Source organism: Lepeophtheirus salmonis, chromosome 5 (genome assembly GCF_016086655.4).
Source record: "Lepeophtheirus salmonis chromosome 5, UVic_Lsal_1.4, whole genome shotgun sequence".
Classification (NCBI taxonomy): Eukaryota; Metazoa; Arthropoda; class Copepoda; order Siphonostomatoida; family Caligidae; genus Lepeophtheirus; species Lepeophtheirus salmonis.
Genome location: NC_052135.2, coordinates 31,302,202 through 31,320,910, shown reverse-complemented (window position 1 = coordinate 31,320,910; position 18,709 = coordinate 31,302,202). Strand labels below are relative to the sequence as shown.

At 33.1% G+C, this 18,709-nt stretch overlaps 2 protein-coding genes across 2 annotated transcripts; one reads left to right on the top strand and one right to left on the bottom strand.

Annotated features, from left to right (window-relative positions):
* The first annotated feature begins 27 nt into the window (after positions 1–27).
* LOC121119077 (uncharacterized) lies at positions 28–11,708 on the top strand. Its single transcript, XM_071888583.1, is given in 11 exon segments — positions 28–554; positions 5,195–5,860; positions 5,862–5,892; positions 5,949–6,004; positions 6,006–6,078; positions 6,799–7,092; positions 7,162–7,619; positions 8,145–8,295; positions 10,345–10,591; positions 10,660–10,762; positions 11,310–11,708. Coding segments are annotated over 11 exon segments (2,637 nt in total). The 5' UTR covers positions 28–173; the 3' UTR covers positions 11,487–11,708.
* A 4,025-nt stretch (positions 11,709–15,733) lies between these two features.
* Positions 15,734–17,620, bottom strand: LOC121119075 (arginine kinase). Its single transcript, XM_040713695.2, has 4 exons — positions 17,286–17,620; positions 16,850–17,186; positions 16,189–16,796; positions 15,734–16,117 (listed from the first exon to the last, which is right to left on the bottom strand). Exons 2-4 carry the CDS (start codon positions 17,173–17,175, stop codon positions 15,987–15,989), a joined length of 1,065 nt encoding a protein of 354 aa, XP_040569629.1. The 5' UTR covers positions 17,176–17,186; positions 17,286–17,620; the 3' UTR covers positions 15,734–15,986.
* Between the last annotated feature and the right edge of the window lie 1,089 nt (positions 17,621–18,709).

The window sequence follows — 18,709 nt, the reverse complement described above, 5'->3', positions numbered from 1 at the left end:
TTTGTGAGTTAGCTAAAGGAAGGGAATGTTACAAGGCAATAGCTTTGCAGTGTTGGAGTGAATGTATATTAACATAATTGTCGTGTAAATATAGTAATAAGCGACTCCTTCGTCAACCCAATCGTAGATTGGAGACGTACACATAACACATATTGAAATATGACTTCAACAGTATGAATGAATCCACTGTCAAAAGATTCGAGCCTACTCATCCAAAGAAAAAAGTCAAATCATTCCTCTCCAATAGAAAAAACGTGATACTTCTTCATATAAAATGCGTCTATAGTCTATTATTTTTATCACTCTTCCTCTCTGCCTACTCCATTTCAATCTCTCTACAAAGACAAGATACTTTTGCCATACAGGAAAGGTACAAAAGAGATGAAAATGGGGGTCCTGGAGGAGTGCCGGATTATCAGGGACCTGAAGGGAAAATGTATGATTCAGAGAGAAATGTTGAGTTTATTCATCCAAAACTTCGTGAAGAGATGAAAATGGAGAATGAGGATCCTAATAACCCCTGGGTTTGGCTAACATCCTACTCTCGGATACCGGTAAAAAAAAAGGATCTATTTTGTTGATTATTGTTTAAATAAATAAGTAGGTATGATAGTTAGGGTGGTTTATTTTCAAACTTTTTTTCGAATTTCGATTACAGCTAGTTCGGAACAGTTGTCATATGATAAGAAATAAAAAATTTCATCGCCCCAGAGATGTCATCTGTAGGTAGCACATCAAATTCAAGTTTTGAAAGTAAACAAAAGTTATTTATTACGTCAATTAGGATTTAAATACAGCAATACTCATTATTTTTGTATTTATTAATTATTCTAATTAGACATTATTCTAACTAATAAAAATATTATAAAAGTGTTTTTTCTCCCCAATATACCCTGTGGATTAAAGAGGGAGAACAACATAAAATTATTAGGATCTTCCCTCTATGTATAATAATATAAAAAAAAAGGATGCGTGCTATACGCAAATCATCAACCTTTCCTAACTTATTTCTGTTTTTTAATTATTCCATAGGACAATTTTAGATAAAACTATAAAAACACTTTTTATAAGTTAAAAAATGTCTATCAAAAAGATTTTATGCAATATAACTAAAAACGTCTTCATATTTATTAAGTAAAGAGTTTTCCCTTTTTTCATATTCAATAAATCAGCTTTTGCGTCCAATTCGTGAACTAATATTTATAAGATTTAGAACACGGTCTTACCTTACTAACAAAGATATAGAATATATTTTCTTGCCAAGTGTCGATATTTCAGCTTCTTTTCTCGGAATCAGTGTTCTGAACGTTGAGTGGTTGAATTATAATGAGCTATTTGTAGTCTGTGAACAATCCCCACGAATTATTAGAAAATAATTCCATACTTGGGAGGAATTGGCCCAGAATTGGCTAATTACCAGCTAATTTTGGCCTTTTCTCATTTGCTTCCTTTTGGAAGAAAGGTTGCTGATACAATAAAGGTAACAACGTGGTGTTGAATTAGAATTAGCTCCTTTTACCTGATAGCACTACCCAAAAATTATTGAATAAATATTACATAGTGTGGAGAACGTATTAACTGTCAACTGATTTTGGTCCTCCCCTCGCCTGTTTCTTCAAAGAGGAAAGGTATTGTGATGCAATGAATGTAACATCAACATCCCTACTATTAGCAAAGGCTTATAAGCTACAATTATTTTTATTGATGTTCATAATAAGTTCAATCAAACTACCTAATTGATATTATACAGCTATAGATATTAAGGAGCTATTATATACAGACGAGGAGTGATTCCCCTTCTTGGTATTTATTCACGTTATGCTAGTAGGAATTGTATCAAAAAGTTGGAATCCTGGAATTTTGTACATCCAATAATTATTCATTACTTTTGATCAATTATATCTTCAAACTTTGTTTATCTAAAACGTTAAGAGTTGACTACTAATTTGGACGTTTTCAACTCGTTCAGAAATCCTTCGCCTTTTGTCATATAGTAAACTGTAGCTCAATAATATATTAGAAAGGAATGGTAAAACATGTTCGAACTGGTAGTATCTTATAGTTTTAATAACGAAATTTGAAAAAAAAAAAAATGTTCATCAATGATAGGCTTACAACACATAAAGAAAATAATTATATACAATTATCAGCAGATACAGGGAGTCCTCGCTTATCGTAGTTATGGGGAGCAAGGAAATCCTCCTTATACTAAATCTGCGTTGTACAAATACTTTTTTAGTACTAAAATCTGTAAAATGGGAGAAAATATTTTACTATTTTCGTTTTTTTTAAAGGTTTCTTAGGACAATACAATAAAAACATATTATTGATAGTAATTTTGTTTAAATAATGCCTGGCAGACAAGGTACTCGTAAAATTTAACCTTAATCAGCTATTTAGTTGATTTTTGATAGTATCATTTCAAAACCGTAAAATTAAATAATCGGAACTTAGCCAAGATTTATTCTGTAAGCTTTTTTGTAGAGTTTAAAACTAAAAAAACCATAAAAATGCCGAAAACCACTTGGTATTTAGCCAATTCTTCACACCTATGTATTTATTATTGCATGGGATTTTTTAGCAGGTTAAAATTATAATTCTACCAATCAACATTTAGGAGAACAGTAGAAGAAACATCGACATTTCACAATAAAATACATTGTATCTTTTTGTATGAAGGACGTATAGCCAGTTGCTACCCCTCCTCCAAAAAGAAAAAAAAAAAACTGTACAAATTAGTCGGTGGTATGTTTCCAATTATTTCCAACTAACGAAAAACAAGAAATCATTCGAATTCAACGAATCAATACTCAGATCACTGATAAGAGGAAAATAAGTAGAAACATAAAAATTTACCATTATTGTATCCCGCAACCTCTCCTCCAAAAAGAAATAGATAAAAGGCTCGAAATCTTCTGGTAGTTAGCGAAATATGTTAATTATACCAAATATATATTTTAATTTTTTTTAAATTGCATTTAAAATATCTCGATTTTGATTGATTTTTGGTATATTTTGTTTTAATATATATATAAAACCATTTTTAATCAAATAAGCTACTGCATGACAATATTTTAGTTACACTAGTTTAACTTTTTTTTTCAAGGAATATTATTGTAGTCGATATTCAACGCAAAATAACCAACTTATTTTATATAAAATTTATGTATAAAGTTTTTGTCTAGGTTAAGGTCTTCGGTCCGGGTTCTTTTTTATACAGTCTCAGTTTTGGTAACCTGGCACTTAAAAAGGGTGCGTCGCTTGAAAATTTGGATCCAGGAAATGATATTAGATACAAACAGGGCCACAGCTACCTTATTTCGCAGATATTAGTGCCCTAGGTTCAGGTGGGTCCCAAAAAACTAAGGTTGCTTAAGACAATGGTATTCAAAGTGAGAGCCGCCAAGGGAGGATCGGGGGTGGGAGGGGCGCAGGAAGATGGAGAATTGAGTATTGCTTACAGTCAACAACTACATAGTACAAAACAAATGTATCAAGACGTAAAAGTCAGACGTGGGAATCGATAGCTGACAACAAATTGCATGGAGTATTTTTGTATTAGTGATGTAAGGCTGGGTTCATAAGTTTAAAATCTTAAAGCATCAACTACTTAAGATATGAATTTTTAGGATTGATTTGTTTATTTTTTTGTTATCGTAAACAAAATATTATAACAAATATGCATAATATTAGTTTCAAATTAATATTATCACTAACTGAGTGTGTTATTTTAATAGATCCTAGTTTTAAAAAAAAGAAACGAATGTACATAGAGTTATAAGAAGGCCAATATACGTAATATTATTGATAGTCGTGCATATGTGATTGAATCAAGAATGACTTGACCTAGTTTTTGCTGATTTATTTGATGTGTACATACAGATATTCTTTGTAAATTAGGCCGAGATATGGATTGGGGTTGCTTAAGTTTCTAACAAACAGTTTTGTTCTTTACAATAATATCTGAGATTTTTAAGTATTATAGTGTAATATATCATGGCATGCAGAGATCCCACTCAGTACTTTATAATTTAACTACATTCCTCCCCAAGAATCCCAAAAATCAACACAGAAATCCTAAGAAAATATTAAAGTATATAGTATATCAATACAATTTGACACTCACTTTGAATCAGTTACATTTAATATTGTAATTATTTTGACTCCACGTATAATATGTATAGTTTATTCTCCTGATATTGCGTTTTTTTGTATCATGATAACAAATTATAAGAACCTATATATTTAGGTAAACAAGAATTTTTGTTGCTTTTGATGAGTTCCTTCATAATATGCCTATATATTTATAAAATAGAAGTGTATAATTTTTAATGGGGGGGATGTCCTTTATGTATTTGATTTGAAACTTAGATATTTAAATTTTGGTTATTACTTATTATACGAACAAGAATAAAAGAATAATCATGACACTTTAACATTTTCACTTTTTTTAAATAAACTAAAGCTCCTCTAAAATTACACTCATTTTTTTCTATATATAAAGTTCTTCCCCTCTTCTTTTCTTTTATAAGTTATTTTTACATAATGTTTTTATACAATTCTGTACAAATATCCTCTTTTTTTAACATAACGTGCACGCATGATTGTGTTGTTATTTCTTAGATCAAGTATCTACACTCAAGAATTACTTACTTGCAAAATAGGTACATTCATACAGACATACTTTGCTTTATCAATATAGGTATACAAATGACATTCCAGGTAAAACCAATCAATAGCAATTTTACGAAATAACATTGCCGTCGAAAGTAGTTCTTTTGAAAATTATAGATATGTTAACACTCTATCATAATTTGAAATTTTGTTTTAAACCTCAAATAACTAGCCTTATTTGTATCAACTTGTACAAAACATTAATCATTTAAAGTATATAAATTATTCTAATGGCAAAGATAGATACAGGCTGAAATATCTGACCGTCCTCGAGTTTGTTTCTTCACGATTGAACAGTCCTTTAATTGTATGTGTTAATTACAGTAATTATTTCAAAAGCTATGTATTTGCTATCTATAAAAAGAATCGAGCTATTTTATGGCCTCTGAAAAAAGTACATTTCCAATGATCATCCTCTTATTAGTATGGATTTTTATATGGTTATTTTGATTATTTTCTCTCAATGGATGGGATTATCATAATTTTATTATTATAATATTTATTTAATTTTTAAATCTAGCTTGAGGCTATTCAGGACTTTTGCGCTGCCACAAAAGAATATTGCCCTCCAGGACGGGAGGGTAAGAAGGGAGAAGTAGGTAACCCAGGAGTTATTGGTGAAAAGGGAAAAAGAGGACGTGCAGGTAGACCAGGATCAAAGGGGTCCAGAGGTCATAGAGGAGCAATTGGTCCACCTGGACCAAGAGGCCCAAAAGGAGAAAATGGGGCTGCTGGCCTCCCAGGATTGGATGGACGAGATGGATTACCCGGTGAACCAGGATTAGATGGTATTCCTGGTAGGAGCGGATTAGATGGCTTACCTGGTGTAGATGGAACACCAGGAACCCCAGGTATTCCTGGGCATCCTGGTATAGATGGAAAAAATGGAGTAAAGGGAGAGATCGGATCAAGGGGACCTATGGGGTCTCGAGGAGAAAGAGGAATAACAGGTCCACGAGGAAGATCTGGACAAAATGGTAATGATGGTGATCCTGGAGAGCCCGGAATATGCGTGTACAAGGTGAAGAACTCAACACCATCTGAAGTTATTATTCCTCCCTCTATATCTGGATTTGAAGATAAGGCTCATTCAAAATCCATAATAGTACAAGAAGGGGATAACTTAAAACTGACATGTGCTTCATCAGGGATACCTCAGCCCCGAATTACATGGAATAGATTGGACAAAAAAAGCTATTCCAATAGGAGCATGGAGAGGTTTTTGAATTGCCATTTTGTTTTGATCATTAAAAACTTTTCTTCTTATATTTCAGTGAGTAATACAGTGGGACCAGTTCTGAACATCACTCACATCAATCGGAAACATATGGGGGGATTATATCTGTGAAGCAAATAATGGAATTCCTCCTGTTGATAGAAAAGTGTTTCATATAAATGTTTATTGTAAGTATTTTATATTTGACAAGTTAATATTACAGCGCGACCGGTAATTTTACCACGAACATTTTTGCCGTAGGTAATTCTGCCGCCTACATTTTTTCCGCTGTTAATTTTGCCTCGATAAGATTTTGCCACATGCCATATTAGCCGCCTTTTTATGTTTTGATATTATTGGTTCGAACTTTACTGTTGTATCTTCCTCATATGAGTCATATAATTAGGAGAAGAAGATTTCTGCTGATAAATTCCTGTTGGTCAAATCATATGAATTTTGTACAATTGTAAAACTATAATATTTGTCATGGTTGTAATTTTATATCAAAATCACGTGATATTTTAAGCAACTCTTCCAATTTGGGATAATATTTGAAATCCCATAAAGTGATGGATCGACTGAATTTATACAATTCAAAAGCAAAGAAGAACAGGCCTGACTATAAAATTCATAAATCAACGGTTGATAAATTATTAGTCAATCATATATGTATATATTTTGTTCCTTTATTCTTCCTTTCCAAACTATACATATAACTAATCTGATTGAGATACGACAGTAAAGCTCAAACCTATAATATAGAAACAGGAAAAGGCGGCAAAATCTCCTCGGGGGAAATTAACAGGAGCAAAAATGTAGGTGGCAAGGTTACAAGGGACAAAATATTCGCGGCAAAATCTCCTAGAGCCTAATGCAGATAAGGACCTCTAATTATTTGATTCAACAAGTCCCCCCTCTTATTCGGATTCATCAACAAATGATTGGTGGATATAATGGGTCCTTTACGGTTCTCGAATGCACAATAGAAGCATTCCCAAGCCCTGTCAATTATTGGGAGCGCCATGATGGAAAAATAATTGAAAGAAAGTTTAGAAAATATAATTTACATAGCATTGATAGGGATAAATATGTTACGGTTGTTCGATTGAATGTGACTCTTAATAAACCTGAGGACTTTGGTTCTTATTATTGCATTAGTAAAAATGAGAAAGGAGTTACGAAGGGAGCAATAACAATATTTGGTGCGTAAGCTGATTTAATCAATTAATGCCTTCCATTTGAAATAATGTATGATTATACGTATATTGCAGAAAGGGATCCAAATTCTGCTCTTCCTCCACCCATCATTGGTGGCTTTAGACCAATTGTAATCGGAGAGGAACCGCCCGACTTTGTGGGACTCGAAGATTTATGCCCGAAAACGGACAAATGTCCAGAATGTACATCTTATCCTGGACTCCGATGTGAAGGATCTGCTAAAATGTACGGCCTTAACATTCTACCTTATGACACTTCTCTCCCGGGGCTCACAAATAGAACTCAAGACTGTATTTTAGAGACAATCGGTAAGCCTGTATTTCATCGATATACAAATGATTTATATGGATCTTGGATGATGGATGCTGTCGTAAGAGCAGATACTGAGGGTAAGATATGGGCCACAAGTGGAAGTGTGTTGTATAATCAAACGCTTTATGAGTTTAATAACAAAACGGCTTATAGGGAGCACAAATCAACACGAAATTACACTCTTCCTCTTCCATTTACGGTAAATTTCTTTGTAGCTGCGGCACAGCAACCAATAATCGATACAAGAGCTGCATTTACCTATTGCCAGTTGAAAACTAACATATGGGCAGAAAAGTGCGGTGCTTTACACATAGATGGCGCTATTTTTTAAAATTCACCTCATTTTCAGAAGTATCAACCTTCAAAAGACAGCTTTCAAAATTTTAAGAAAATCTGTTCTTGTGTTTGTGAGTTATTGTGCTGCTAAATGTGAACCTGCTTTTGTTATGTCAAAACTAATTTATCAAAAAAGTTTCGTTCCTTTATTTTAATTACTGATTCTTGATGTGGAAAATTAACGTTCGACCTAGGCAATATCTTGAAAAGTGTTATGGAGACTCCGCTCCATAAAGTGAATCATAATAATAAAAAATGATAATTTAAAAAAGCCAATTTTGAACAGAAAAAAACATGTTTTCTTTGTTAAGCCTGGGACTTTTCAGACCATATGTTATATGTATACAAATTTTCTATGACTAATTAACTTATATAAAATACTTTTCAGGGAAATGATCACGTGATTTACAATGGGAGCTTTTATTATTTGCATTATTCAACTGAAAGTATCATCAAGTACAATTTGAGAACCCTTCACTCCACAAAGCTTAGGTTACCCAAAAATCGTGTGGTTTTAGCATCTGGTCTAAATCTTTTGGGTATGTATATAACTTACAGGGTGGTACGGAATTATTATTCCATTAACTTAAAAGTAATTAAATTAATACAGGCTCCTCCTCTGTCTAAAATGCAACACTTTTTGAAATTTACAAAAATTGTTATACATATTTTCAAAAAATCGCGAAATTTTGAAAACTAAACTCATAAATTTAATCACAATACTAATATATTGTATCAATATAGTATCCTTTTGTCTTAATGACCAGTTTCAGCCTGGTGCAGAACTTTGCAGAGCAATTCTTTACAAAGCTCGGCTCTAGGTAGGCTCAAGCAGTGATGATGGCGTCCTTTAGTTGGTCCTTTGTTGTGCATCAAAAGCTTCACCTTTATGTGCCCAAGTACAGGGGGGAATAGTTGGTGCTGTAGGGAGAGAGACGGAGACATATATATAAAGAGAGAAGGGAAAGAAGGTTTTATTTCGGTCTAAAGCAGGCTCTGTTTGACTTCTAAGGCCCAAAAAATATTATAGGAATATGCTAGGTCATTTTATACGTCTACTTGCTAAATTTCAGACTGCTCTGCTTGACCGCTGTGTATTATACATATGTGTAATAAAACTAAAACATGAGTTATTTGTAAAAATATATTATATTAGGGTATGGATAATTTTTGACGCTAAAAATTCCAAATGATGAAAGGTTGAAAAACCCTTGACTAAACCTTGACTTAGAAGCTCATAATGACAATTTTTGTGTTCTACGACTTAAATAACAATAACAAATGCAGGTTTAAAAATATTCTCAACCAATTGACCAAAAGTTTATAAGATCTATGTACTTTCTTTATGTTCAGATCAAGATCTATCAAAAATATTATCTTGTATGTATGATTCTTCATTTTACTTGACTTTTATATGATTAGACAAGTTTTAACGCAAGAACGACGGTAAGTATCCAAAGTTATACCGATTTATTTTTTAACATTTGTAAGTGTTAGTTGTTCCTAAAATTGAAAACAATGTGTGTGTTATCAGTCTCTTCTCCGTAAAAGATAACAACATTTATAACAGCAAAATCCAAAATATAATAAAAAACTTGAAAAGGCCATCAGCAAAAATATATTTTGGTCGAATAAACTTATTGACAAATACAATCAAGAAGTTTCGCACAATATTTAATTGAATCCCAAATGGGTATAGTAAATGTCGTTTTAGTCTTAAAAACAGTGTTCAAGATAACTTCACAAATAATTTACCTTTTCTAGGCACTCTTTGCACTGACACCGGTGTGAAAAGATTGCACACGCATTGCCTTTTCGTTGTTGCCCCGACATTTTTACACTTAGAGACAATGAATAAAAAAAACGTGTTTATTGATGTTTCTCCTCTCGTTTGGTTGCGAATTAAAACCTTGTAATGGGGGTTGGGGGGGGGGCATCCTCAATATAAAATATATATAATTTTTTTTTTCCAAAAAAAAATGTCAAAAATCCAAAGCTATTCATAAAAAATTAAATTTTTTGGATAAAGTTTTTTTATATGTTAAATTTAAAAAAAAAAAAGATAAAAAAACCAGAGTAATTCACCAAAAACTAATTTTTTTGGAAACAAATTTCAAAAACCTATAGTTTTTGACAAAAAATTAAATATCAGATATTAATTTTTTTTCCTTGTTGCATAATTCGGCCGAATGCCAATTTTTTAAGAAAATGGATCTAAAAAAACATTTACCCCTATTTTGGTGTATAATTTTTTCATCCTGACCAAAACAACATCTATTAATTAATAAAAATTCCTAAATTCATGTGTGTGGGCAGGGGGAAATGCATTCACTCCCTGCTGACGCCCCTGGTAATAAAAAATAATGGTTATAAAACCGTAATTAAATGTTACTGCATGTTTTTGGCCTCCACAAAGACCCATCATATTTTTAGTTCTATCGCTTAAATAACAATAATAAATGTGGTACTAAAGAGTGGGCGAAAATTCTATAGCATAGTGAGGGTCTGTGAGTAATTCAATTATTTGAAGGGAACTCCAATTCCCGATCCTGGAGTAGACTATTCATATTTATGTTCATCCTCTTTAGATTCACTTTATTCATCCCAACAAAAAGACAATTATTTGGATTTACATACAGATGAAAATGGGCTTTGGGCAATTTTTGGTTTAGCAGTGGATAACAATACGGTTGTAGCAAAAATAGAAGGTACATCAATGGAAATTCAATATATGTGGAATATAAGTTTGAACCATCATCAAGTTGCTGATATGTTCATTGTTTGTGGTGTCCTTTATGCAGTAGATCATGTTGACACAAAGGATACACGAATCAGGTGTGTGCGCGTCATCATATACTATTAATTCAAATATTTTTATTAATCTTAATATATTAAATCTCCAGGTTTGCCTTGGACCTGTATAAAAACAAGTTATTGGATATTGAGCTCCCATTCACAAACCCATTTAGTTTTACAACTATGTTAGGCTATAATCCTGAGCTACAGGTAGTTAAACAATGATATTACTCTACTAAATACATTAGGGTGTCCTAAGCAGGGCCAATTATTGGAGGTATTTGCTCCAGGCACCGCTCTTGAGTGGGTGCACCAGACGGGGTAATTTTAAATCAATGTATATTGTATACACTGAAGAAAAATGTATAAAATGGCCAGTTTAAAAAAATAATTAAAAATCCTTTTCTAACGTCGTTCAATGTACAGGGATACATACATGTACAGTCACCTCATAACGCAGTTTCTAACTTTGATTTAATATGCCTCTGAAATTTCATTAATATGGCTAGATTTGTATTTCTTAAATAAAAATGACTGTTTTCATTTAAACAGTCATTTATACATACAGATAAACTTTGCTTTAGAGGGTTGATTTTCAATTCGAAAATTCTTTTTAAAATCAATTTAAGAGAATTGAGAAAAATATTTGTGCGGCTGAGATCAAATAAGAGAAAAATAGAGGTTTTTGTGGGATACTGAATATAGAACAACGATACATATATCTCATTCATACGGTAATCTAATTAATTCATTGCAGAGTTTGACGACTTGGGATAGTGGCAATCAATTAACTTATCCTATCAAGTATATAGACATTGGGTATCGGGATAGAGCAGAGGATGCTTTAAAAACCGTGGATAAAACTGGCTTTCAAATAAAATATAATCAAGATTCTGGGCTACAAATTGTTGACTTTCCACAAGATAAAGGCTGAGACAGATTCAATATGTATGGTGATTTATTTGTATTATAGTTTTATTCCGAATTTTTATTATTTTTAAATGTGTGGTATCAATGATGAACTCCAAGATGAGTGATATATTGAGTTCTAGTATTAAATGTTTGTAATTATCTAGATAAATGATATATTTTTCCATACTTGATATTCACTTAATATCGTTCAAAATGGTTTCAATAAATAGTCTTTGAAATGATAGTATTGCTGATCTTTTTACGTATTCCTCGGACATGTTAGCCCACTCCCTCTGTACGGCAGCCTTTAGGGCATCCATATTAACATAAGAAGTGATATAAGGCTTCCACTCGATGGCACCATAGATCACATAGTCAAGAGTATTGCAATCTCTTGAGGACAGAAGCCGTATTGACCTAGGCCAGAAATTCGTCAAGTTGTATTCACACCACTCTTGAGTTTATTTGGCCTTATTGCTTCCAGGCTTCCTTTCAAGGCTCTAGTTTTCGTCCTTTAGCAATTTAATCTTGGTATATATACACTTGAAGCAGGTGACGATGCAAGAGATATCCTTATAACTAGTGATGTACAGTCTTAATGTCTCTTAAAATGCTGCTGTTATACATAAATGTCCATAATTTCACTTATTAATAAATCCAATTGAAAAAAGAAAAGAAAATAATATATAGCATTCATGAAAAGAATTCCCATATCATATTTAAAAAAAGAAGATCAATTAAAAAATTATAGTTCCTTTGAATATTTTTGCTGGTCTGTTTTTTTGGAATTGGTAATCGGAAGAATGAATTTTCTTTTCCATCACAGCAGCCATTATTACTTAATTCCAGTGTAGTGGATGATATCCTTTCCTAAATAGATTCAATCATATTTAAAACATGATTGAACATTCATGTGTGCTCATAAAAGACGGAGGAGCGTAACCATTAATGTGTTGCAGAGTTATTATTGTAAGCCGGGTTGGACTCAGAGTAGAACTGGGTATCGACATCGGAGTAATTTATACCAATATCCTTGTTTATTCCCTTCTCTCCATCCTCTTTTGTGACACTTGATCTCCTCTAATTGTCAGGGTTAACATGTGGATTTTTTTAAAAACATGTCCATTATACAGAGGATTTTCATCACTGGTAATAACTCATTTCCGCGTCAAGAAGCTCAGACACACGCTTTCTTTTGGCCTCCATCTTAGTTGTCCTTGATCTGATGAAGAAATTGCTTCAAAAGAATTGTGTGTTTTTATTGCTCTACCAGCTGATATTACGGCCAACAAGCGTTAAATTATTTAGTAAGTAAATAAAATTTTTACAGAGTTTCAATCAGGATTCGCTGGGACAGACTGTATTCCTCAATTATCATAATTGTATTAACTTTTTTTTTTCTTGAGACCTAATTATAACCCTAAAATGTATATTCAGGTATAAATGTTATGAATGTGACCTCTTTATAATTATTTAAGTTAATAAATAAAAAAGGGATATGTAATAAAATATTTTTTCATATTTGATATTAACTTAATATCGTTCAAAATGGCGTCAATAAATAGTCTTTGAAATGATAGTTTCTAAAATTTTACTCATTACCGTTCTACATTTGGGCATAAAATGAGGAGAAATAATTAGTTAATTATCAATCATTATTGAGGGATATGTGGCATATCTCCGTAGGTATGGGTATTTCGTAGAGTTGAAGGAAATAAACCCAAAATCCCACTCCATATGTATCAATGATATATGCAGTAATTACTTCATGTCGATTCTCAATTCTACTCTAGGTTCAACTTACAACTCTGCAACACATCTTCGTTGTTAATTTTCCTCTTTCATGCACAAGTAATTACTTTATAGCTTTGAAAAATTTTAAACATATATTCAAGTAGCAATTACAAAAGGTAGGATCCTCTTCCATTGTAATATTATTTTACTTATGCTTATGATGCTACTGAATTAAGACCCGAATAAATATCAAGAACCATGCTATCTGATTATGGAGGAGAAAGTAATTTACTGATATAGAGAGAAGAACCTTCGACATTGAAATTGCTTTAGTGAAGCGAAAATATTGTCGAATTATATTTCAACGGCTATAGTCATATTATTATTTTAGTATGTATTTAAAAAAAACACCCAAAAGTAGGAAGGAATTCTTCTCTCAGAGGGAGATGTTAACGCTACGACGATATATTAAAGAATGAACAAAAAAGAAAAAAGAAAGATAGCACCAACCGTTTTTTTTCTGTGCTTTACTCGGGCCTAGGCCTCCTGGATGACTGCCTCTCGCAATTTACCCCCCCCAGCGAGTACGCCACACCCTAGCATTTCACTCCCCGAGCCATCTACCCCTCCCCCAGTATTTTAACCCTTATTAAAACAAATAACAACCATTTTTTTCGTAAAGCCATATTTAATAAAAAGTTAATCTTTAAAAAAAGTAAATCATTTTGTTATTTGTTAAAGTAATTCCCTTATACATAATACTAGCAAAGTGTTGTTACTTAGCGTTACTCTGACAAAGGAGGGAGTGGGAAATTACATTGACAATGGTCAATGTAATTTCTTCTCAATACTTTAGACCATAGAGATAAAATTAACTATATGAATTATAACTTTTCAGTGTGGACGAGCATTATGGTAGAGGAGCGCTTGTGTACTAAACCTATGCATATTTATATGAAATAGATTGTTATGAATTAAAAAAAAAAATAATATAAATTCAAAAAAGATACCAACGTATACGTATGAAAAAATTTAGTCCATCTTTTATTTTTGTTGAATAATTGCCAGATCGAAATTTGCGAAGAAAATTGCTGAACCCCGTTTTGCACTAATTTCGCATAAATATAAGTATTAAATTGCATTGTAAAAAGAAACACAATCCTGCCAAGATCTTTTGCGTACTTGGTAAAAATATTCTAATGTTATAGAGAAAAATATCATCAAAAAAATAACCATCGGTGACTGTTTTTTTTGCAAAAATTACTTACAAAATTGATGAAATAAAATGTTCATAATATTAACAAAACTGTAATGTTACTTGATGTTATCAATATTATTTCATTAAACCTTTTCTTTAATAAAAAAGAAAATTTCGGATGTTAATTAATTCTTCTCAACTAAGGGACATTTCATTGAACCCTCGTATCATCTTACGCGTTTAATTGACCCATTTTCAACTTTAAACTGCAAAAAATATCTCCTATTTATATTTTTCCGTCTTAAAATTTCTTTACTTTTCCTTAATAGACCGTAAAAAATTATTATTTTGTAGCAATTTAATTTAGATTAAAAATTTATTTTGTACAAAATTTGTCTTACGGTTCATTTTGACACGGTTACAATAAACTATGTTATATGTTATTTTAAATTCAAGATACACAAATATTGTGTATTGGGTAGAAATAGCCTTGTGAGGGTAGAGAGGCCACTTTTGACACCAGAAATGAAAGAAATCCATCTCTTACGTTGCAAGGCTCTTTTGAATGAGTCTTTTGAACTCTTTTTGACACTTTTGGCCTCCTTACTGGAAGAACTGCAGTGTCTGTCATCCCAACACCGAGGCCCTGAAAGCTAATATCAGTCATCACTGGGACACCATCATTCCTACTAAAGGCATCTACACTAATGATTAAGAGAGCACACACCCACACACACATCCATTTATAATATTAATTTTGTTGAAATTCTATGGTTAATTAATAAATTATATCTTGTTGAAGTTGAAAAGTCAAAGTATTCAGATTTTAATGGACCACTTGGTATAACGTGCAGGCAAACTTATACAATTTAAGCAATAAATGCACTGTATTTTGTTGTCAGCTGTAAATGTTTCTGTTTTTTTCTTCTCCTAGTCAATGTTCTCAACGTTGATTGGTTGAATTATAATTGCTCTTTTTAAGCTTTCAACATTCCCAACAATTATTGAATAATAGTTCTTTAAGTAGGCAATTGCAAACTGATTTTCGGGCCTTTTTCTGTTTTTTTTAAAGGAAAGTTGGTGTGATACAATTCTCTAAGGCGAAATGGTTTAAGGCAAAATGTCCGGAGGCAAAATAGTTTAGGGGAAAAGTATCTGTCGGGAATTAGTCATATTTGAAGCGTCCTTTATGTTGTAGTGTACTATTATTGTTCTATAAACACATTCAAATGAAACATTAGGTTAACTGTTTCTTCTTTCTCTTAGTTTCAAAATTCTGGGTTATATAATTAACTGAAAGTTTTATAAATCATAAAAAACCCCCAAAAAAACACAGCTTTAATATGAATATTATTTTGCCTTATATTATATGTATAACTTAATATATATTTTATAAATTAAATAATATTTTAAATATCTTTTATTGCTTGCATATATTTGAAATTTATTTTTATATATTAAACATATAAAAAGAAATTATTTCTCTTTTTTTTCGAATTTTTTCTGTGAATGAATATGGTTGGTTGAGAGTGTTTGGAAGGTTAGTGGAAAAAAAGATTATCCTCTACCTCCTCTTAGGAGTTAAGGGCTTTACATGCCGTGCTTCTTTTGGAATTCAAGATCCTCCTTGTAGAGGGTATTAACACCATCAATCATGGTTTGGACCAATTGGATCTCAGAGTATCCCAAACGGTGCTTGTTGGAGATGTCATAAGTGTGTCCTATGTCACAAAAAAGAAAAAAAAGTGTTAAGATACTGATCCTAATAAGTGGGATATAAAACTATTCTTACCAGTTTGGCCACCAGATTCACCACGGGTGCCTCTGGGTTGGAGAGCCAACTCCTCACATCTCTTCTTGAGATGGTCAACACCTTCCTTGGTCCATCCGGGCAAGTCAACGTGAACAGAGGCACGCATACCGGTACCCAAGTTGGTGGGGCAGGAGTGCAAGTAACCCAATTGAGGGTCCAACATGAAGTCCTTTCCAGATTCAGCCTTAACTGAGTCTTGAACAGCCTTAATACCCTTGGCAAGGCGCTCAAAGACACCCTTGACATCTCCACCCTTTTGCATGGAAATGATACGGAGTTGATCCTCTTCATTGACCCAGACCAAGAAAGTCTTGCTTTCGTTGTGGAAGATACCTCTGCCCTCGGGCCAGTCTCTTTCCATACCAGCAACAGTCAAGTTACGGTCACCAGAGACGAAGAGGAAATGGTCATCAACGAGTTGTTGACGGACCTTTTCGTCCATGCCAATAAGTGGGTAGTAGTTGCCGTTAAGACCCTCAGGTAACTTTTTGAAAGCATTCTTCATGAGGCTCTCAACACCAACACGTTGTTCCTGGGTGATTCCAGGGGAGAGACCAAATCCTTCAATGGAGCGACCGACGCGGATTCTAAAAATAAAATTATAAATAAGGCATTGCATTAGCTTTCTAGATCTCTTTACCTGCAAGAGTGGACTGGAACTTCGCTGTTAACGTTGCCCTTGATCTTAGAGACGTCCATGTCGGAGGTGTGCTTAAAGTCAGCAGGGAGTCCGTGGTACTCACAGATAAGGGGAAGGAAAACCTCTCCAAAGTCCTTGTAGGAGTCACCGTCACCAGCATAGATACCACAATGTTGGTTGTCGAACTCAACAGCGCAGGCGATGGCCTTGGCCAAGGTGAATCCAGAGGTCTTGGTGACGATCTTGCTGAGCTTGTCCCATTTTTCCTTGGTGACATGCTTGGCGACCAAGGAGTGTTTAGACTTGATGTCAGGGAAGTCGGACATTTTAATAATTTCTATATAATAAAAGTAGAGTTACAAGTTTTAATTAAACAAGGGAATTACGAATAGAATTATATAATATTCCAATACATCGTTTTCAATTTGTCACTTACAAATATTCACTGAGGATTTAGCTCTCAACAACACTAAACTAGGAGGTAGAGTGATGCATCTATCGAATGATTCCCTCCCTTTTAAAGCAACTTTCCCCTGTGTTGCTTACTCTTTCTTTTTCTCACATCCTTCCCCTCTCTCGCTCCCGGTGAAAGCAGAGACGATTACCCGGTCATCCATTAGAAAGTTGACCCAGGATTATCAAAAATTGTCCAACGAGATACCTTTTTAATAAAAATTGGACAAATCTCAAAAATAAATAAAGAACGTCTATTAAACAGATGTTTTATTTAAACTAAAGGAATTTACACTCGAGACATGTCAGAAGACTCTTGTTGGAAGGGACGAGATCATTTATGTATACAGCATATATTTAACAAGTGAAGAACAGGAAATTAAATGTAACAACTTGAATATGTCTAAGTATACATATACAATACTTGTTATTCCCCTCTAGTACAGGATGATATAGATGGAATCAATTAAATAGTTGTTTTAAATAGATTGACAAATGCATTATTAATGTCTCATTGACCTTCAGTTGAGCGGGATTCCACTTAGAGTCCTTTTAATTGTAAAATATGGAGAATTAAATAGAACGGGGTGGGGATTTTTAATACATAAAATTTAAAGATAAAGTATATCACAATTATTTTCCTAAACTGAATTGACACATTCACAAATATTTTGCTCTTACACTTACTAATTCAATAATTAATGAATGTTGATCGTTTGAAATTAAATGATATTTTGATTGATTAAAGCAAAAAAACGTGGTGACGTCGCTCAACTTTATTTCTTCTTTTTTTAATCAGTTCTAGTGCTGACATTCCGAAAGAGCCATATTATTAAGGTCCGGTCCAAAGGACTGATAGGACTCGTCCTGACTAGACTAGACTGGATCAAATAAATAAGGACTGACACAATACTAATCCATAGTTAAGTCAATCACACAGACCAAAATTATCCAGCTTCAACTACAGCCTCCAACCTGGCTCTGAACCTGTCAGAGGCCTTGATGAGGAACAACTTGTACATTTTGTCCACTGCCTAGAGAATGGAAGCCCGCAAGGAGTCAACAGGGTTAAGTGCACGTTTACACTACTCTCTCCAAGAGTAGTCTAAGCGGTTCAGATCTGTCAAATTTCTTTTTGCTAAAACATAGAGGTCCTAAAAATGGTGTTTTTCCCCGAAATAAATACGGTTTTAATTACCCCATTCTGACAAACTGCACCAATTTAAAATTTTATCAATTTAATATATGATATATTATCATTTATGTATTTATTTGCGACTTGGCTTACACCCGGCACGGATGCAGATAAAAAAGGATGCACGTAAGTCGTATTCGGAGGATATATGGGGATTTTGTACCTTATACAGTTTTGAAAGTGTGCTCGTCAGCACACTTTATAAGCTACGC

Bases quoted from the DNA above. Each gene is read 5' to 3' on its own strand.
- LOC121119075 (XM_040713695.2), bottom strand. From the start codon at position 17,175: ATGTCCGACTTCCCTGACATCAAGTCTAAACACTCCTTGGTCGCCAAG. The intron at 16,797-16,849 runs GTAAAGAGATCT...TTTTATTTTTAG, and splicing joins GTTCCAGTCCACTCTTGCAG to AATCCGCGTCGGTCGCTCCA. The intron at 16,118-16,188 runs GTAAGAATAGTT...TTTGTGACATAG, and splicing joins TGAATCTGGTGGCCAAACTG to GACACACTTATGACATCTCC.